This window comes from Notothenia rossii (genome assembly GCF_949606895.1).
Source record: "Notothenia rossii genome assembly, chromosome: 3".
NCBI lineage: Eukaryota > Metazoa > Chordata > Actinopteri > Perciformes > Nototheniidae > Notothenia > Notothenia rossii.
The window spans coordinates 3,403,096-3,423,095 of record NC_136901.1 but is presented as its reverse complement, the minus strand read 5'-3'; the positions used below and the strand labels follow the sequence as shown (position 1 = coordinate 3,423,095).

General features: G+C 38.7%; 2 protein-coding genes across 6 annotated transcripts in view; one reads left to right on the top strand and one right to left on the bottom strand.

Moving 5' to 3' along the window:
• Positions 1-16,901, bottom strand: part of trak2 (trafficking protein, kinesin binding 2) — a 29,301-nt gene extending 12,400 nt beyond the window's left edge. Inside the window, exons 1-9 of one of the 4 annotated variants that reach the window (XM_079669148.1) lie at positions 16,769-16,901; positions 13,153-13,321; positions 12,448-12,633; positions 8,428-8,487; positions 4,309-4,385; positions 4,098-4,214; positions 2,807-3,025; positions 626-704; positions 400-530 (exon numbers count right to left, since the gene is read on the bottom strand). In XM_079669148.1, the coding sequence (XP_079525274.1) occupies positions 400-530; positions 626-704; positions 2,807-3,025; positions 4,098-4,214; positions 4,309-4,385; positions 8,428-8,487; positions 12,448-12,633; positions 13,153-13,207 (924 nt within the window). In that variant the 5' untranslated portion in view covers positions 13,208-13,321; positions 16,769-16,901. Of the gene's footprint in view, positions 1-399; positions 531-625; positions 705-2,806; positions 3,026-4,097; positions 4,215-4,308; positions 4,386-8,427; positions 8,488-8,631; positions 8,670-11,356; positions 12,199-12,447; positions 12,634-13,152; positions 13,322-16,768 lie in introns of those variants that run through there. The other 3 variants (XM_079669149.1, XM_079669150.1, XM_079669151.1) reach the window with 3 other exon arrangements.
• A 392-nt stretch (positions 16,902-17,293) lies between these two features.
• Positions 17,294-20,000, top strand: part of stradb (STE20 related adaptor beta) — a 9,775-nt gene continuing 7,068 nt past the window's right edge. The window contains exons 1-4 of one of the 2 annotated variants that reach the window (XM_079671616.1): positions 17,294-17,493; positions 18,354-18,367; positions 18,538-18,555; positions 19,220-19,300. In XM_079671616.1, the coding sequence (XP_079527742.1) occupies positions 18,544-18,555; positions 19,220-19,300 (93 nt within the window). In that variant the 5' untranslated portion in view covers positions 17,294-17,493; positions 18,354-18,367; positions 18,538-18,543. Of the gene's footprint in view, positions 17,494-18,353; positions 18,556-19,219; positions 19,301-20,000 lie in introns of both variants that reach the window. The other variant, XM_079671615.1, reaches the window with a different exon arrangement.

Below are 20,000 nucleotides of genomic sequence, written 5' to 3'. Positions count from 1 at the left end.
TAATAAATTACTGTATAATGGTTTGAAAACAAAACAAATAAGGTTCTACAAATATAATATAATATAATATATCTGTATTGTCATCATACAAAGTACAACGACATTTCTTTGGCAACTCTCACTGCAGTAAAAAAATATATATATATTCGTAAAATAGCCATAAGTATTTCTAAATAGTAGTGGTTGCAGTGTTAGAGGGGTTGTGTGTGTGTGTGTGTGTGTGTGTGTGTGTTCGTGTGTTCGTGTGTGTGTGTGTGTGTGTGTGTGTGTGTGTGTGTGTGTGTGTGTGTGTGTGTGTGTGTGTGTGTGTGTGTGTGTGTGTGTGTGTGTGTGTGTGTGTGTGTGTGTGTGTGTGTTCACAGTTGTCGTAATAACCTAGTATACATCATTTCCCCTCACCTCCTTCACTCTGTGTTGCAGCTCCACTATCTGAGAGAGCAGCTGAGAGATTTCCTCCTGGTGTCTGAGCAGGTCCTCGTTCTTATGAGACAGTTCGTCCGTGAGAGAAACCATCTGGCCGTTGGACTCACCTGGAAAACAACACACACACAGACCAACGTTAAAAATCTGCATTTTAGACATGACACAGCAGGTTTTCTGATGTGTAAAATTAGACGTCACTCACGGAGCTCCCTAACACAATCGCTCACTAGTTGCTGCTCCTTTTCCTCATAGGTGATGGTGTCGGTCTTCAGTTGACACGCCTGGAGCGGAGAGAGAATTACAGTAACAAAGTATTTGTACTCCACTTCTTCCCACCTCTGCCATCAACTACCGTAATCTTCGGACTATAAGCCGCGCCTTTTTTCCCATTTTTCGACGCTGCGGCTTATATAACGGTGCGGCTAATCTATGGATTGTTACAGCTAACGGCCACTAGGGGACCTCCTAAATCTATGGGTTTTACAGCTAACGGCCACTAGGGGACCTCCTAAATCTATGGGTTTGACAGGTTACAGTCCACCACCTTCAACTCTATGGGCTCTATGGCCGGTCCGCGCCCCCCACCTTTAAGCGGCGGGCTCCAGCAGGAAAAGCTGGAGGCCGGAAAAGAGTGAGACAGGTAGCGCGCAAAAGTAAAAGTGGAACCGAGAGTGGTACGAGAGACAGAACGAGAGCATGACAGACAGACATTACGAGAGCGAGACAGTTTGTCCCCGTACCACTGGTTGAAAACCACTGCTGTAGATCACTGCCGGTACGTGCGCTGGGAGCGCACCGTTTAAGTTTGAAAGTTGAAAAGTGTGTGTGTCTGAGACGCTATGTGATACAGTACAGTTTACACAGCACATGTTCTGTAGCTACTATTGCACTAAATGCTAACACTTGAATACGTTATGCAAATATGCAACTTGTTTGTTGAAATGTTAATAAATGGGAGCTTCCTCAAACAGCCATCTCTTTCCCGACAATCCCCTCTGTGCACGAACCCTTACATATGGTAATGAAACATTAAAACACCTGCGGCTTATAGTCCAGTGCGGCTTATATATGTACACATCATTCCATTTAGCTGCTGCGGCTTATATTCAGGTGCGCCTTAGAGTCCGAAAATTACGGTAGTTGTTAATTAACATATTAGAGACAAACTACTAGCTTATTGGTTATGAACTTCACTTTAGAATAGGGAACGTTTTCTTAGTTAGAAATAACACATTTTGAGTTATCTTGACACAAATAGCACTTATAGTTTCATGTCTTGTTAAAGAATAAGAATAGACCATATTTGTTAGGTGTTATTATGCGAGGATGACTATTGAGCAAAGCATATTAAGACCATAACTCATGTACAACAACTACTTACAATAAATAAGCACTAATTGGAAGGTCTTTGAGGAAACATTCTTAACTAACGGCCTAGTACTGGGAGAATGAGGTCATTTAGAATAAGGCATTAATAAGTGTTTTATAATAACTAATAAAGAGACAATACACTGCCATCAGAAAGTCATCAGAAAGATAAGTAGTGGAGTAAGTAAACTAGGGATGCATACCGGTATCCGGTATTAACGAAATACCGGTTACTGGTTGCTACAGTATACCGTACCGAAATCAGATCTGGTTTCGATACTTAAAAAAAAAAAACATAAAAAAAAAAAAAACATATGTATATATTTTAATTTTAAAAGTGAGTCCGTGGCCCGTGATGGCGGGTGTTATAAATTAGATTGCATAATCGTTCTTCATATTTTATGTATTTCATTGTTTGTTCAAAACTAGAAAGGTAAGTCCCACAAATGAACTGTGATGGGATTTGTTTTCTCTCACCAGTGAAGTGTTGATTTTAAAGATGAGATTTGTTTGTTTGTGCAATGCAGAGATCTCATGACCATTATTCTATTATGTATTTGTTCTCTAGTCGAATCTCAGGTTTAACATTAATTATAACGGAGCTATAACGGTCTGTCTGCATTGACAAGATGTGCTATTCACGCGGCACACCTGATGGCGGGTGTTATCAAAGATATTCCATAATCGGTTTTCTTCATATCTTTAATGTATTTTTCATTGTTTGTTCAGTAGCCTACTAAAAGGTCCAAGAAGTCCCACAATTGAATTTAATATTCATTTGACATGTTAACTATATCGTAAAGCGCTTCATGGGAGTAATTGTGGGATGATACATTTTCAAAGTATCACGATATGTATCGGTTGAGTATCGGTATCGTTCAGTGGTATCGGTATCGGTATCGTAAAAAAGTCAACGATATGCATCCCTAAGTAAACTAAGTATTTGTACTCCACCACTTCCCACCTCTGCCTCTAGATCTTTCTGTTTCCCTCAGATCTCATATCATGTTTTTACCTCAGATCTCAGCGCCAAGTTCTCCTCCTCCAGATCTTGCAGTTTACTCTGCAGATTCTCCAGCTGACTGAGAGCAGAGGAAGTTGTGTTTCCACGCAGCGCTGGAGGCTGACGTAACGGCGTGGAAACGCTGGAGTCCGTCTCGCTTTCCTCCGAGGCGCTGGCCACCATCCGGAGCAACTCGTCCTTCTTACTGAGCTCATGTTGAAGCTGGTGAACCTGGAGGACATCATCGGTAAAGGCTGGATGATTATGAGAACTAGGATGGGTTCAAAGCAGAGAACACATTTCACTGTGTGCTCTGCATGTGAGACCATTACATATTTGATTTGCTCCAGCAGATGAAGCAGAGCACCTGAAATTAGAAGGGCCAGATCTTTAAGAGACGGTGACAATACGCCCGTTGGGATAGCAAGAGGAAAGACAATATTTCATTTCAGGCAGATGTGTTGAGCTCAGGTTGTGTGCAATAGAAGTAAAAGGAGCAGTTTCTGCCGGAATACATGACATTACAAGAACAGGGAAAAAGAGATTTATTTCAGAGAGAAGTCTGAACCTTCAGGCACTACTTTTAAAAAGGGTTTCATCCCTAAAATTCTATTCTAATTATAATAATATACTTTATTTGTAGAGTGCTTTACAGAACAAGAAGAAAACAGAACAACATTAAAAATAAATACAGATAGAGAAGATCAAACATCAAAGTGATCAGAATGAAATTCCCTTGAAGTAAAGCTGACTAGAAATTAAAGTACCGGTAGGTTAAAATAAAAAAGATAGAAAGAATATGGTAAAACGTGGACAATGATACCAGTGAGAATTGAAAGTTAACCCAAATTAAAAGCTATATTAAAAAGATAGGTTTTTAATTTAATTTTAACAGGCTTCATACACTAACTCACCAATGACTTCTCAATGACTTCTCCAGGACCTTTACCTAATTTTCCATGACCAAAAAAATGACTCTTTCTCAGCGGTTCCACTGAAAATGGTTTATTTTAACAATGAACTGGAAAATAAGGTCTGCATAGGAAACATGTTGTGCCGATCTAAAACAAAGCAAATAGTAGGCTTACTAGCTTCTACAGTCTAGATCCTTATATGTTTCTGTTTCAGTTTTTGTGTAAAGCATCTTTGAGCAGTGGGAAAAGCGTTATAAAAATTAAACGTATTATTATTATTATATAAGGGCACACTCATCACTCTCCTTTTTGTGCATAAGAAAGACGAAGAAAGGTACATTTTAAAACTTCTTTCTCAAATCAGAAATGTCTGTTAACGTTTTAAATACCTGATCAATTGTCTGTGCCAGCTGCTCCTCAATGGCTTCATTTCGTTCCTGCAGAAGATGGTTCCTCTGCAGAAGAGACTGACCGATGCGAGCCGCCAGCTCCAAGTCTCTGTCTCGCTGTCCAATAAAAAGCATAACAAGTTAAAAAAACCTAAAAACCTAAAAACAAAAACAAATGCTCCTTATTACAACAAAAATGAGGAGAACTCACCTCGGCCAAAAGGTGTGAGACCACGTCGATGTCATTGTAAGTTTTGGTCATCTGTTCCACGCGATCTCCACTGAGGACTGGACAGAAACATCATATTTTACTTTAAGGAGACACAAGACAAGTGCAGTCTATCATGCTCGAAGTTAACACTTTATATTAAAGTATTCACCATCAACTAGTTGCTCATTAACATGCATACTAGCAGTATATTTAGAAAACACTTATGAATGCCTTGACCATATTCTACAAGCACTAAACCGTTAGCTAAGAGTTTTTCCTTAGTAACGCTCTAATTAGTGCTTATTTATTGTAAGTAAGGACGTTGTTGTGCACGAGTTTGGGTCTTAATATGCTCAATATGGGACTAATAAGGCATTGTCTCACAATAACACCTAACACATATGGTCTATTCTTATGTAACAACACATGAAGTGTTCATTGTGTCAAAATAACGAAAGATGTGGTATTTCTAACTCAGAATATGTTTCTTGTTCAGAACAAATAAGCTACCAGTTTGTCTCTAATATGTTAATGAACAACTAGTTGATGGTGAATAAGTGTACCTTAATATAAAAGTGTAACCAAAGAGAAAATGAAATCACTTTACTTCCTACTTAATCAAATGTCCTGACCAAAGGCAGACACTTCCTCAGCAGCCAAATGGCAATTAAAGCACTTTCTATTCCTTTTGATGAAATGGCTCCACAACAAAGCAATGCGGTTGCTAGTGTGAATATACCAAAGCCACAGTAGCACTATACACTGTACACACACTATACAGATATAAAGAGGCGGCACACACACACTGTACAGTTAGTTATAAAGTGCTACAAGCTTTCTACTGAGGCAAAGCTGACCTAGACTACGCAGATTTCTGGCTGTCATCTACATGCAAAAGCTCACTGGAGCTAAATCAGGGGTGTCCAAACTACGCGAACAATTGCGGCCCGTTGTCCATTTTGAATTGGTCCTAATCAAATCCAAAAAGTATAACGGAATAGGGCCCTCTTTTCAAATACATTCAAATTTAAAACATTTTCTAACAAATCTGAGTTATTGGGCTTAGTAAGTCTTAGTTATTGGGCTTAGTAAGTCTGAGTTATTGGGCTTAGTAAGTCTTAGTTATTGGGCTTAGTAAATCTGAGTTATTGGGCTTAGTAAGTCTGAGTTATTGGGCTTAGTAAGTCTTAGTTATTGGGCTTAGTAAGTCTTAGTTATTGGGCTTAGTAAGTCTGAGTTATTGGGCTTAGTAAGTCTGAGTTATTGGGCTTACTAAGTCTTAGTTATTGGGCTTACTAAGTCTTAGTTATTGGGCTTAGTAAGTCTTAGTTATTGGGCTTAGTAAGTCTGAGTTATTGGGCTTAGTAAATCTGAGTTATTGGGCTTAGTAAATCTGAGTTATTGGGCTTAGTAAGTCTGAGTTATTGGGCTTAGTAAATCTGAGTTATTGGGCTTAGTAAGTCTGAGTTATTGGGCTTAGTAAGTCTGAGTTATTGGGCTTAGTAAGTCTGAGTTATTGGGCTTACTAAGTCTTAGTTATTGGGCTTACTAAGTCTTAGTTATTGGGCTTAGTAAGTCTTAGTTATTGGGCTTAGTAAGTCTGAGTTATTGGGCTTAGTAAGTCTTAGTTATTGGGCTTAGTAAGTCTTAGTTATTGGGCTTAGTAAGTCTGAGTTATTGGGCTTAGTAAGTCTGAGTTATTGGGCTTACTAAGTCTTAGTTATTGGGCTTACTAAGTCTTAGTTATTGGGCTTAGTAAGTCTTAGTTATTGGGCTTAGTAAGTCTGAGTTATTGGGCTTAGTAAATCTGAGTTATTGGGCTTAGTAAATCTGAGTTATTGGGCTTAGTAAGTCTGAGTTATTGGGCTTAGTAAATCTGAGTTATTGGGCTTAGTAAGTCTGAGTTATTGGGCTTAGTAAGTCTTAGTTATTGGGCTTACTAAGTCTTAGTTATTGGGCTTAGTAAGTCTTAGTTATTGGGCTTAGTAAGTCTGAGTTATTGGGCTTAGTAAATCTGAGTTATTGGGCTTAGTAAATCTGAGTTATTGGGCTTAGTAAGTCTGAGTTATTGGGCTTAGTAAATCTGAGTTATTGGGCTTAGTAAGTCTGAGTTATTGGGCTTAGTAAGTCTTAGTTATTGGGCTTAGTAAATCTGAGTTATTGGGCTTAGTAAGTCTGAGTTATTGGGCTTAGTAAGTCTGAGTTATTGGGCTTAGTAAGTCTTAGTTATTGGGCTTAGTAAGTCTTAGTTATTGGGCTTAGTAAATCTGAGTTATTGGGCTTACTAAGTCTGAGTTATTGGGCTTAGTAAGTCTTAGTTATTGGGCTTAGTAAATCTGAGTTATTGGGCTTAGTAAGTCTGAGTTATTGGGCTTAGTAAGTCTTAGTTATTGGGCTTAGTAAGTCTGAGTTATTGGGCTTAGTAAGTCTGAGTTATTGGGCTTAGTAAGTCTGAGTTATTGGGCTTAGTAAATCTGAGTTATTGGGCTTAGTAAGTCTGAGTTATTGGGCTTAGTAAGTCTTAGTTATTGGGCTTACTAAGTCTTAGTTATTGGGCTTAGTAAGTCTTAGTTATTGGGCTTAGTAAGTCTGAGTTATTGGGCTTAGTAAATCTGAGTTATTGGGCTTAGTAAATCTGAGTTATTGGGCTTAGTAAGTCTGAGTTATTGGGCTTAGTAAATCTGAGTTATTGGGCTTAGTAAGTCTGAGTTATTGGGCTTAGTAAGTCTTAGTTATTGGGCTTAGTAAATCTGAGTTATTGGGCTTAGTAAGTCTGAGTTATTGGGCTTAGTAAGTCTGAGTTATTGGGCTTAGTAAGTCTTAGTTATTGGGCTTAGTAAGTCTTAGTTATTGGGCTTAGTAAATCTGAGTTATTGGGCTTAGTAAGTCTGAGTTATTGGGCTTAGTAAATCTGAGTTATTGGGCTTAGTAAGTCTTAGTTATTGGGCTTAGTAAATCTGAGTTATTGGGCTTAGTAAGTCTGAGTTATTGGGCTTAGTAAGTCTTAGTTATTGGGCTTAGTAAGTCTTAGTTATTGGGCTTAGTAAGTCTTAGTTATTGGGCTTAGTAAATCTGAGTTATTGGGCTTAGTAAGTCTGAGTTATTGGGCTTAGTAAGTCTTAGTTATTGGGCTTAGTAAGTCTTAGTTATTGGGCTTAGTAAGTCTTAGTTATTGGGCTTAGTAAGTCTGAGTTATTGGGCTTACTAAGTCTTAGTTATTGGGTTTACTAAGTCTTAGTTATTGGGCTTACTAAGTCTTAGTTATTGGGCTTAGTAAATCTGAGTTATTGGGCTTAGTAAATCTGAGTTATTGGGCTTAGTAAGTCTGAGTTATTGGGCTTAGTAAGTCTTAGTTATTGGGCTTAGTAAGTCTGAGTTATTGGGCTTAGTAAGTCTGAGTTATTGGGCTTAGTAAGTCTGAGTTATTGGCTTAGTAAGTCTGAGCTATTGGGCTTAGTAAGTCTGAGTTATTGGGCTTAGTAAGTCTGAGTTATTGGGCTTAGTAAGTCTTAGTTATTGGGCTTAGTAAGTCTGAGTTATTGGGCTTAGTAAGTCTAAGTTATTGGGCTTAGTAAGTCTGAGCTATTGGGCTTAGTAAGTCTGAGCTATTGGGCTTAGTAAGTCTGAGTTATTGGCTTAGTAAGTCTTAGTTATTGGGCTTAGTAAATCTTAGTTATTGGGCTTAGTAAGTCTGAGTTATTGGGCTTAGTAAGTCTAAGTTATTGGGCTTAGTAAGTCTGAGCTATTGGGCTTAGTAAGTCTGAGCTATTGGGCTTAGTAAGTCTGAGTTATTGGCTTACTAAGTCTTAGTTATTGGGCTTCGTAAGTCTTAGTTATTGGGCTTAGTACATCTGAGGCTTCTGTTTTAAGGAATGAGCTGCCAACACAATCAATGAAACCCAATAGAGAGCTGTGATGTATGCTGCTGGTATCAAGCCTAATGAACCTACATTTGATAGTTTAACGATAGATAACTTATTAGGCAATGTACATCACCTCTAGTGAGTGGCCCTGCCCTTCATGCTCTTTTTCTGTATGTGGCCCTCAGGGGGAAAAAAGGTTTGGACACCTCCGAGCTAAATGAAGTTGCAGAGATGAACAAAAGAGAGAGAAAGATACCTTTGGAGAGGCTTTGAGAGCCGGGGTGGGAATGAGAGGAGGGCTCCAAAGCAAGATACGCTAGTGAGAGATCGGAGACAGAGAAGGAAAGGTGAATGGGTCAAAAAGACAGAAAGAAAGGGGGTGAGAAGCTGGAGGTGAAAGCTGCTTCCTTTGTAACATTAGTTTGTCTACACATCGACTAGTTTGCACCACCTTTAGCACCTGAGTGGGTTTCACCAGCGCTGCACCGCTCCTCTTTCCACCTGTTCAAAGAAAAGTGGTAACTCTAATCATCGAAACATTGCCTTTCAGTAAATAACAGAAGCAGGAGTCTCTCTGAAGCAGAGGTGATACACCTTTAGAGCTGATCCCAGATCAGATGCACGCTGAAGGCTCTTTGAGCAGGCTTTCTCTCAGTGATCGAGCTGTTATGTTAAATGCTTGTTCTCCATGTATGGTGTCTTTCTGGATATCTGTCAAACTGCAGACTTGATGTGACCATTAAAGTATTATCGAATCCACTGTTGTTGCGTTTTGGGGGATTTGTTCCCTTGTATTTCCACTGAAGTAAGAACTCTTCAAACTGGCTTTTAATGTGTGATTGTTCTTTTATCGCTTGATTTTAAAATGTGATTTTTACTAATTAAAAAAGTATGTATGTTATGGCGCATTTCCACTACAGCGCGTTTTTTGTTGCGTTTCCACTCGGCGTAGTTCCGGCTAACGGGTACTTTTTCACAGTTTTTCTGGCTCTCCAAAATCGAGCCTCTTTCCGGGCCAACAGCCGGGCTGAGTCGGGCTGAGTCGGGCTGAGTCGGGCTGAGTATGCTAAACTAGAGAGAGAATCGCTGGCAACTACAACAAGATGAACATATTTGACAGTGATTTAATTGTAATACATGTTTCAAAATGATGCCGAAGTAACAACATACTGATACCGGTATCTGAATGGAGATCAGCTAAGCTAACGACCGTTCACACTCACAACAACGGCCTACAGACATAAATAAACCAGTGACTGTATTCTCCATGACACAGACGGTCTGTGGTTTGTACTTGTTTAACTTTTGTCTAGTTTCTGAACAGATATGAGGAGCTGTGAGCTCTGAGTGCTAAGAGCTAACGGCTGTGTTGGTTTTGTGTTTCACATTGAAAATGACGTCACGGCTCCGCCTACACTGCGTTACTATAGTTACTGCCCCAGCTGTAATGGAAACGTAGCATAAAGTGAGCCTGGCCTAACGAGGCCTAGCCAAACCGTACTAATCCGAGCGAGGCCCTGCAGTGGAAAAGCTCCATACATGTGAATTTCCCCTCTGTGGGACTAATAAAGGTATTCTGATTAAGAGACTATTTTTATTCCACAAATTGAAATGCTGTAAAAAAGGTACATTCAGTGGTGTCACAAACTACATTTGAGAAGGAATTAAAACGTATTAAGCAGAGCTAGAAAGCCTTCAGCAGCTGCTCAAATGAATACAGGCTGTCGTCGAGTAATCTGAGGCTCGCAGTGACCTCTGGATCTGGACCGTGCGCCAACAACGTTTAAAAATAACCTTTAACCAGTAGAGATATCTTTGTTGCACGCAGGAAGACGGCTACTGACACACACAATGCAATCTCTCACGTAGCATTGACGTCAACAATCAAAAGATGTAATGCACCCACACTAGTGCTGGTTATAAAGACATTTATTGAAAGCAATAAACTACATTATAAAAGCAAAGTCCAATGAGTTTCAATATGTGGTGTTTTAGTTCAATATTCTGGTTGTCAGACAGCTTGCATACTGACACTCAATTAGTGACTCAATTAGTGACTCAATTAGTGCCAAAAACGCATTTCTTCATTTCTCCTTGACAACCACTTGTATGTTAGCATGCCATGTCTGTTTAAGTGCATCACTAAGCACTATAAATAGATCTAGCTTGATTTTGCACATCAGGAACATGAGACCTCGACTTCCTTACTGTAACCCTTCTCACACACGTGCAGTTAAAACACACACACACACACACACACACACACACACACACACACACACACACACACACACACACACACACACACACACACACACACACACACACACACACACACACACACACACACACACACACACACACACACACACACACACACACACACACACACACACACACACACACACACACACACACACACACACACACACACACACTGTAAAGACTATTGAGAGTCATGTAAACAAAAGCTTGTGCATCTGAGTTACACCTAAAGTCCTCTGTATTCATTCAGGTCCGAATATCATCATTCAATTAATATAACTGTTAAACAACTCGATAAATGAACCTTTCCCGACACATTATCGTTTAAATAAGCTGTAAACATTTACATTTCAGTCAAATGTGTTTCAGACGATCAGCGTGGTAAATGCACAGTTTTTTGCCAAAGAGACGACGAGAAGAATTTGTATTTTGAGAAATGTATGTTGTTATTATTAATAGGAGATGTTACAGAAGAGGCTTTTCTTTTATATCCTTTCTGTTGGGTGGTGGGAAATCAGCTGTAGACAGGAAGTCACATCTATCCAACTGTTATATCACTGCTCACGCATACCAAACATTTTTGAATGTAAACACGCTTCACACTTGCCTACTTCCTGTCTTTCAAGGAACACACACTACAGTGAACACACACACTTCCTGTCTTTCAAGGAACACACACTACAGTGAACACACACACTTCCTGTCTTTCAAGGAACACACACTACAGTGAACACACACACTTCCTGTCTTTCAAGGAACACACACTACAGTACAACACACACACACACTACAGTACAACACACACACACACTACAGTACAACACACACACACACTACAGTACAACACACACACACACTACAGTACAACACACACACACACACACACACACACACACACACACACACACACACACACTCACCCTCCACAGCGAAACTGTCATAAATCTCCTCATTGTCAATTTTAAAAACCGGCATGGTCCAAATCCTCTCTCTACAGTTCTGTCTTCCTTCTCTATCAAAACCCCTCCTCCCTTTTTCCCCCTCATCACTCTGTCCCGTGACTCTGACTTTGAACTACACTTAACTCCTCACTGTCTCACACACACCGGACACACACACACTGTCAGAGCCGTCTGATACTAACAAGCAAAGTGAAAATAGGCATAGTGACCCTGTGATCCACTAAATCTCTGTTAACTGAGGAGGGTCTGAAGCAATGAAATAAATCTGTATCCAAAACATCTGCTCACTGAAGTCCCCACAGTTTTGACAAATCATAAGAAAGTAGACGCACACAAAACGATAACTACCTGTGGGAGAAACACTGATCTGATTTACTCGCTTTTTTACAGGTTTGAAATCAGCTGGAGAAGAGGAATCGTAAACTGAAAGATAAGTAGTTTAAACAGCAACAGGGTAAGATTGAAATACAGGACAGCACAGACTCACACAAGATGAATACAATTAACACAATCATTTTGAAGTCACTTTTAATATAAACAATTAATTACCAACTCTCAGGCTGCTTCACGGCGACACAAACTCAATCTTTTTAATAGCAACTGTGCTTTTTAAGTGATATCTGTCGTGTCAAATGATCATATAATCATTTAAAACATATAGTCTTATTCTCTGATTGCCTTTTAAATTGTGTTTTTAGTCTTGTATGTGTTTAACAGAGACGTATGTTTAGGGTTTACATTTCAGGAGGAAGTGTAACACGTGGATTTACAAATGGTTTAGGACGAGGGGGTTTAATGGTTTGATGTGTAGATGATGCCAAAGGGAATTGAAGGGTGGGACAAGTTGGCTTTTCTCTCTACGATATAGTGAGCTGTAAGCTGTGAGAACTTCTCGATCCTCTGAGGATGAAGTAGCTCTGTTCCTACATTTGAGATCGATTCCACTCGTATATTGACTTTCTTGATTACTTTATTAAATATAACAAAAGAAACACTTTGTCCATGAATCATTTATCAGTTTCCTCCACAATATCCAAATGGGCACTCACTCATGTAGCGGAAAGTCTCCTCGGCCAGCATGGGGGAGATGGCAGTGAGTTGCCCGGTGCCGTCGTCAGGAGAACATCCCGGAGACACCGCCCAGTCCTGGCTGTCCGACAGGTAAACTGATCCAGAGTCAGCCGAACCGGAGCCCATCGAGCCGAAGTTCTTCCCGCTGCTGCCCAGCCCCTCATCTGGGGTCAGAAAACACTCAATATCAGAGATGGGAAAAGTACACACATCCTTTCCTCAAGTAGAAGTACAGACACTCGAGTTTAAAAATACTCAAGTGAAAGTAGAAGTACTGAGTCTAATTATTGTGTCATCATTTTACATTGTATGTGTTCCCTGTACAGCACTTTGCTCAACTGAGGTTGTTTTAAATGTGCTATATGAATAAATAAAGACTGAGATTGGACAAAATGTAAGTTCATAAGAAAAAAGTCCAATAACTTATTTACATACCAAAGCTTAAAATATACCCTTAGTATTTAGGAATGTGTTGCTAACTAAATAACTGTAAGTCTATGGAGAGCTGAGTCTGATTAAACATAATGTACCAACATTTGATTCATTTCTCTGACTTATAACTTCACTAATGAAGCAATAGACTTCACCTCTAGTGAGCCCAGCCCTTTGTATATTTTCCTGTATGTGTAAAAAAGCGTTGACATGTATAGTCTCTGGTTTTAGACACACTCTTAGCTCCGTACCTGTCTCAGTGCTCGACTCCTTCTTCTCCACCGCTCGGGGTTTGACTTCAAACATGTCCTCTCTTTTGGAGTGGCGACAAACAGCTGGACAGGAAACGGGAAACGGCTAAAGCTGTGACATCACATCCTGTTTCTGCTGTGGTGGGCGGCGACCTGTGAACACCTTTACCTGAGGATAATAATAAACACCTTAAATTATTATATCATTCAAAGCTTTTATTCTCATTTGTACATAGCTACAGTTTAGATATTACATCACATGACACTTGTTAGACACTTTGATCCGAAGCTACTAACATACTCAATACTGTGGGCAATCCCCACAGGAGCTGTTTGGGGTGAAGTGTCTCAGGGACACAACGACATGCTGACTGCAGTGGGGTTTGAACCTGTGACCCCCTGATCCCAACACCAACGCACTATCCACTGCACCACACGCCTCCCTACCAATGAAAGTAGTAGGTCAGAGGCTCCTCCAACAGTTCAACACAATAAAACAGATAAAATATTAGTAAGTAAATAAAATAAAATTGAATATAATAGAAATATCATCTTAAAGTTACACAGTATGTATGTATGTGTTTGTGCTGCAGTGTTTATGCTCAGAATCAGTGCAGGATAATGGTCATGGAAAGTGATTTTGCTGCTAACCCCTAGTACAAACATCTACCCATGATATTACTCAAAACATTTTAGTTATTTAAAGTAGGAAATGTATATTTACCCTAGCTCAAAGCATACCAAACGCTGTATGAAGTATTTCCATTTCCTAATTTCTCCCTCTGTTTTAATCCAATCCAACATTTATTTATATAGCACATTTCAAAATAACAGAGTTGACCAAATAAATCAATAAATATATTAAAAAAGCAGTTTTTAGGGACGGCTAAAGGGGAGATAGATCCCTCCCACATCCTGTAGCAGATCTCTTCCCACGAGAGGATTGGAAGAATAAACCAGCAGCTGTGGACAATCGCTTCTGGACAGTATGGTACTGTAATTAGCTCGATTTCTTTTCACGTCTTTAGTCTTCATTTCAGTCTGTTTTGATATTTTTGCGCACATTTTTTTAAATTGAAAACAACCTGCTTCTGCTGGAAAACATGTTTAAAAACTGGCCAAATCCAGCAATTCAGTATTGCACATCGATAACATTTTGAGGCTTGTGAGAGAGTAACAGCAAGATCTCCTGATTTTAAAGACATTATGCCCCAAAAAGAAGGACCAGAATGCAATTGGATAGCATCTCTCCTTAGATCGACCGTGCCTAAAAATACAGTCACTATCTGAAGAAAGACATTAATCAATTTCAAAGTACAGTAGAAAACGTATCATGTGTTGTGTGTGTGTGTGTGTGTGTGTGTGTGTGTGTGTGTGTGTGTGTGTGTGTCAGTAGGAAGGCCTGAGGGAAGACAGAGTCCTTGTGCAACATTCATCCTCTGCTTACGTAACACTGGGGCTCTGTGGAGATTAATGTGACCATACTACAAACTGTACTGACCCCAAAATGACAGTGGATTAATAAAAGTCACGTTCACATAACATCAAGTGTTATTTCATCGACTGAATATTACAGATATGAATCATCTTTATTGCTAGCTAGGTGCCACTTACGTTGGTGCAACATCTTGCTAATGCACGCTTTATTCTTCCATAGAATGTCTGTGAGTCCTCTAATTACACTTGTAAGCTTGTGATGGAGCTGAAATGATATACAGTAGCTCTGACTTGTTGTCAAGGTTAAACAAAACTAAACTCATTACTTACAGAAACACACACTTTCCTGTGGCTTGAAAACAGCTGGGGAAAACATCCAGACCACAAACTGGAAACCACCACTTAAGGTTTGTTTATAAAAGCTGTGAAATGTTAGCCACAAGATAGCAGCTCCGAAGTAACTGGGAAACACAGACAAGATAATGAGCCTTTTTTTGTTAATTAAGTGCATATCAGAACCAGATAGGATAGGATAGGATGTACTGGGAAATGTTTGCAACAAAACAAAAGAAGGCCTTGCACATAGGTAGAAATTAAAGAGTAGAAATAAACAATACTAGTATTTAAACTCCGACTCTTTTCTTACTCAAACCAATAAAGCTCAGTTTAAACAACGTGATTTTGTCACAGCTGCTTACATCAGACTCTCTCCCTTCACTTCTAATCTTTTCATTCAGCTGATCCAAAGTGACCTACAACAAGTGCAGCAGGCGGGACGTCAGGATCTGAACGCTACACTAAAAAAAATGCAAAACCTATTTTTTTAACTCGCTGTAGCTGCATGTCAGTTTTGCCACTGGATATGAGGGCTTGGTATTGAATAAATATGACCTTAGAAGCAGCATGTGACCTTGACTGTAACATTAGAAAACTCAACAGCTTAATGTGAGATCATACAGCCCAAATAAACCTTAAAAAGATACCACTCAAATAATGAAAAATTAAAATAATTGTAATAATCTCCAGGTGCTGCTTTCTATTTGGGCGTAACGTCAATATATGAAAACATTTACAGACAATGTGAATTAAAGTCGTTATTTGTGTTGACTAACGAGACTTTGCACACGTGGCGGTCAACTTCACGAAGCTAACACTTACTGTACATGTTTATTTTAAGATATTATTATTAGGTATAGCTGTTACTATGACTATTACAGCCAGTTACATGCAATAAAACAGATTCAAATGTACCACTGTGTCGAGGAACAGTAAGTTCTTATATGGTCTTAAAATAATGATTCAGCATCTTAAAAACAATGTACTTTGATTTCAATCCAACAAATACTTTGGTTTAGACCCACCAGACCACTAAGGTATTATTTTGGGATATCCAGTCAATACTTTTCTCTTAACATTGTATATTATCCATAGATTTGTGTACAAGATGTGTTACTCCTTTTGTAATGTATTTATATATAATCCAATGCCAATATTTGTATTCAAATGTATTCAGTATTTCCTTTATATAGTGTATTGTTGAAATACTCTAGGAATATATGTATTTTCTATTGTGTATATTTGCTGTTAATGTTTATTATAAGTGTATGTTAGTGCTAATATTTTACATGTAAAGTTACCATCAAACCTACAAATCAGCAGACTGTTGTCATATCTTCAATTTAATCTAGGATTGCATTTAACAATGTATTTATCTGAATATTTATTGACTACAATAAACATTATTTGATTTATCCTGGTATGTTTTTGTCTATTTTAACATGTATACAGACTCCTGCATTTACTTGGTCACTTACAACAGTATCAGTTTATTGCTTTTATTCTTATCTGACATGGTTTACTTTAATCTGCTTTATTTTAGTCGCTATTTGTACTGCTTTTTAAACGTGTTGTATTGTTTACGTCTTATATATATATAACGTTGCATTGATGGAGGAGCTTTGGACTTAATATTTGCATTGCATATCTAAACACTAACGTCTGTGTATGTGAGAATGAAGCCTTTGCATTTGTACATTGAAATGATTATGTGTATTAAGCATCATGTGTTCCCTGTGAAGGGCGAGGAGGATGACAGCTTCACGATTGCATCATTAAAACGCATGGAGCCTTAAATCACTGCAGAAATCAAACAGCATGTTAGATTGTAATACACACTTACCTTAAATCGAGGTTTCTCCGCAGCATTGAGCGATATCACTGTTAAATACGGTGTGAATCCTGTAAAGCGAAACCTGAAACAATGGAGCGGAAGGGAGGGAAGTGACAAACACCACGCGAGTCATCAACGTGCGATACGTGGGTGTGATGACGTATTTAACACGGGTTTTGTAGTCTTTTGTTTTTGTGTGTGTTTCTATTCCATTTTTCTTTTAAAATGCCATGCACAGTTATTCCAAAACATCAGAAAAAGGCACATAACATCACGGTTCATTATATGTATTCAAAATTGAGGGCGTTATGAACAGAAAACCAAATTAGAAAAGTGTAAAAGTAAAGTAAAATTGTTTGTCTTTTTGTTGCTGTTGTACTTTTACACAATTTAATTATTTATATGATGTCATGTCATAAGGATAATTTTTCTAATTTATTTTATATATACTGGATTTGAACCATCCCAGGTTTATAAATGACTCTTGATTAATAAAGGTTATTTTTCTTCAAACAACACCTACGAGTCATCCACGTGCGACATGTGGGTGTGATGACGTCTTTATCACGCGGCAGCAATCTGTGTCAAATTAAGAAAGAGATTATTTTTCGCGTTGTTTTGGACTTTCTTTGCACTTCGCAAGTCTTTTTGCACCAAAACGTCGCTTTGGATAACAGCCTTATATTTGCATTTGTAACCTGTTTACGTCGAAGTGACAGATTTGACAGCAGAAGGTAAGCAGCTTTTCCCAATGCATCAAACACAATGTAAATATTCTCTAATTGACTCAAAGATTGAAGCATGCACATTCATTAAAATCTTCAAGAGAAACCGACATGTGAACGTGTTAAATCTAGTGTATTAAAACAGTGTCTCCCGGAATTAGATTATTAGCCTCGGACTAACTGGCTGCAGTTCATCCTAACCTTGAAGTGGAATTGAATTGATTGAAAAAATATATATATCAATCGTATTTAACCAATGATGCGTTTGTATGCTTTTTTTTTGTAGGAGGGTAGGTAGGATAGATATATAGATGGATGGATGGATATTTGATTGATCCCAAGTGTGTTCAGACATTAACATACAATACTTAAAATACTTTAAAAAGTGGAAAAGAAAATGAAAAATCTGATATAAAATATAAACAATATAATGTACAGGTGATAGATAGATTGATTGATAGATGGATAGATAGGGAGGTAAATAAATAAATATGGGTAGGTAGGCAGGCAGTATATCTATATCTATATCAGATAGATAATTTTGACAGCCATTGTAAATAACAACCTTTCTTGAAAACAGAATAAAATACAAATATAATCAACATTAAACAAGTTACCCTAACCCAGCCAGAAGTGAGTTGCTGTTGTATAGAGAGTAGATCATAAACAAAGACAGCTGATTGAATATGTTAATTTATCACAGGAGTATTTATTAACCAAATACTGTCTCCAGGCTCCATTCACCATTTGTCTTGCTGATTTCTGCTGGTGAATTGTCATGTTACTATATGTCTGTTTCCTTGTGTCTTAATGTTCACGTACACTAACTCACAGTTTGATATTTCCTCTCATTGCACGTTTATCTGTAGATCACCTGGTGCAGGTATGCTGCAGGTTGATGGATGAACTGTTGGATGGATTCATCGATTCATTCGTTTGTCTCCGGTTTCAGTGCTGCTCTTCTTCCCTCTGTCCTCTCCCTCCATTGCTGTCGAACTCCTCGGCTTGTGAGCGGATGAATGCGAAATCTCGTGATTTTACCTTCGCCCAAAGGACTCCATGTCTTTCTTGGTAAGCATTTCACGCTGCATGGGTTTTTACTTCGTAGATGTCAAGTCACAAATCAGCTGCTAAAGGTGGGATAAGGAAAAATGCAATCAGCCTATTAAGATTATTATAAGTTGGATGCGACCTGGTGGCAATGCACCAATATAGAAACGTCAGATATCAGATTATACGTATAGTCTTAACCACCATTGCATCTGCATTTATGAGATAGATTTGTTCGTACCTGCAATGGTCATTTAAGCACAAATCTTGGAGAAATGTTCAATATGTTTTGGCTGGAATCTGATCTTCTGTAGTCCTATGGATTAATTTCTATATATATTTAACTTTAAGGTAGGAGAAGACTACTTTTCCGTGTGTTCAATAACAAAAATGGCTAAATATCAGAAGCACAACTTTGCATTAGATACACTCACCTTTCATTATACATAAAGACCTTGATCATTTCAGATAGGGATACTTCATTATAAACCTTATGATACGTCCTGGGACTTTTCATCTGTCACTCATCTGCCTCTGTGTTGTCTATTAACCTCACTCTCACCACTTGCGATTAAATGCCTGTATATTCCCAGATGCTTGCTTTCCTCAAAAGCATCGTATCACGTTCCACTTCACTCCGACATGTCCCGTAAAGCATGTTTCCTTCCCCCCCCTCCTTCACTAGGATTGTTCCTGCATTTCCCACACTCAAGTCCAGCCGTTGGACATAGAGGAGCGCTATGAGGACATCAGCCACCAGTTTCTGGTCAGTATTTTCCACTGATGCTCCTCCATCATTATTCAATTCCCAGCAAATTGAGTCGCCAAGAGGCTAAACTTGGCTTCATGCTGTGATGCGTTTTCAATCAGCAGTCCGTACCGATGTTGAAGGTACAGGACGATTAATATAGAAACACACAATAACTTGAGTAGGAACACACAGTTCACCCTCTTTGTTTACCGGCATGCAAAAGGTGACCTAAAGGCAAATTAACGTGATTTAAATCAAGCTTTTGGCTCTCTTCATTTACCATCTTCTCTGGAGCTGATTAACCCTTTCCTTAAAGCCGTTAAAGACAGTAACTATTGGAATAAAATATTTGACAAATCTGCAGTAAAAGTTCAATTTGTTTGGCTGAAATCTGTTTACTTCTCATATCATATGTAGTCTTATATTTAGTGATTATTTCTACTAACTATCTGCAATATAATAGGCTTGTAAGTAAAGTAATTCCCTTGTGATCATACAGACAGAATGGATAATGAAACATGGATGTGAAACAGAGCATCAGAGACACACACAGCTGTCTGATGCTGAAAGGGAATGGGAGAAAACATGAGAACTCCCCAAAATCTGTCTGTATTTCAAAAACTGCAAGCATCTTCCTCTTCAGTGTCACAGTGACGCCCCCTGGTGGCCATCATCCCACATTACATCACCACTCACCACCACGACATGCTAGGAT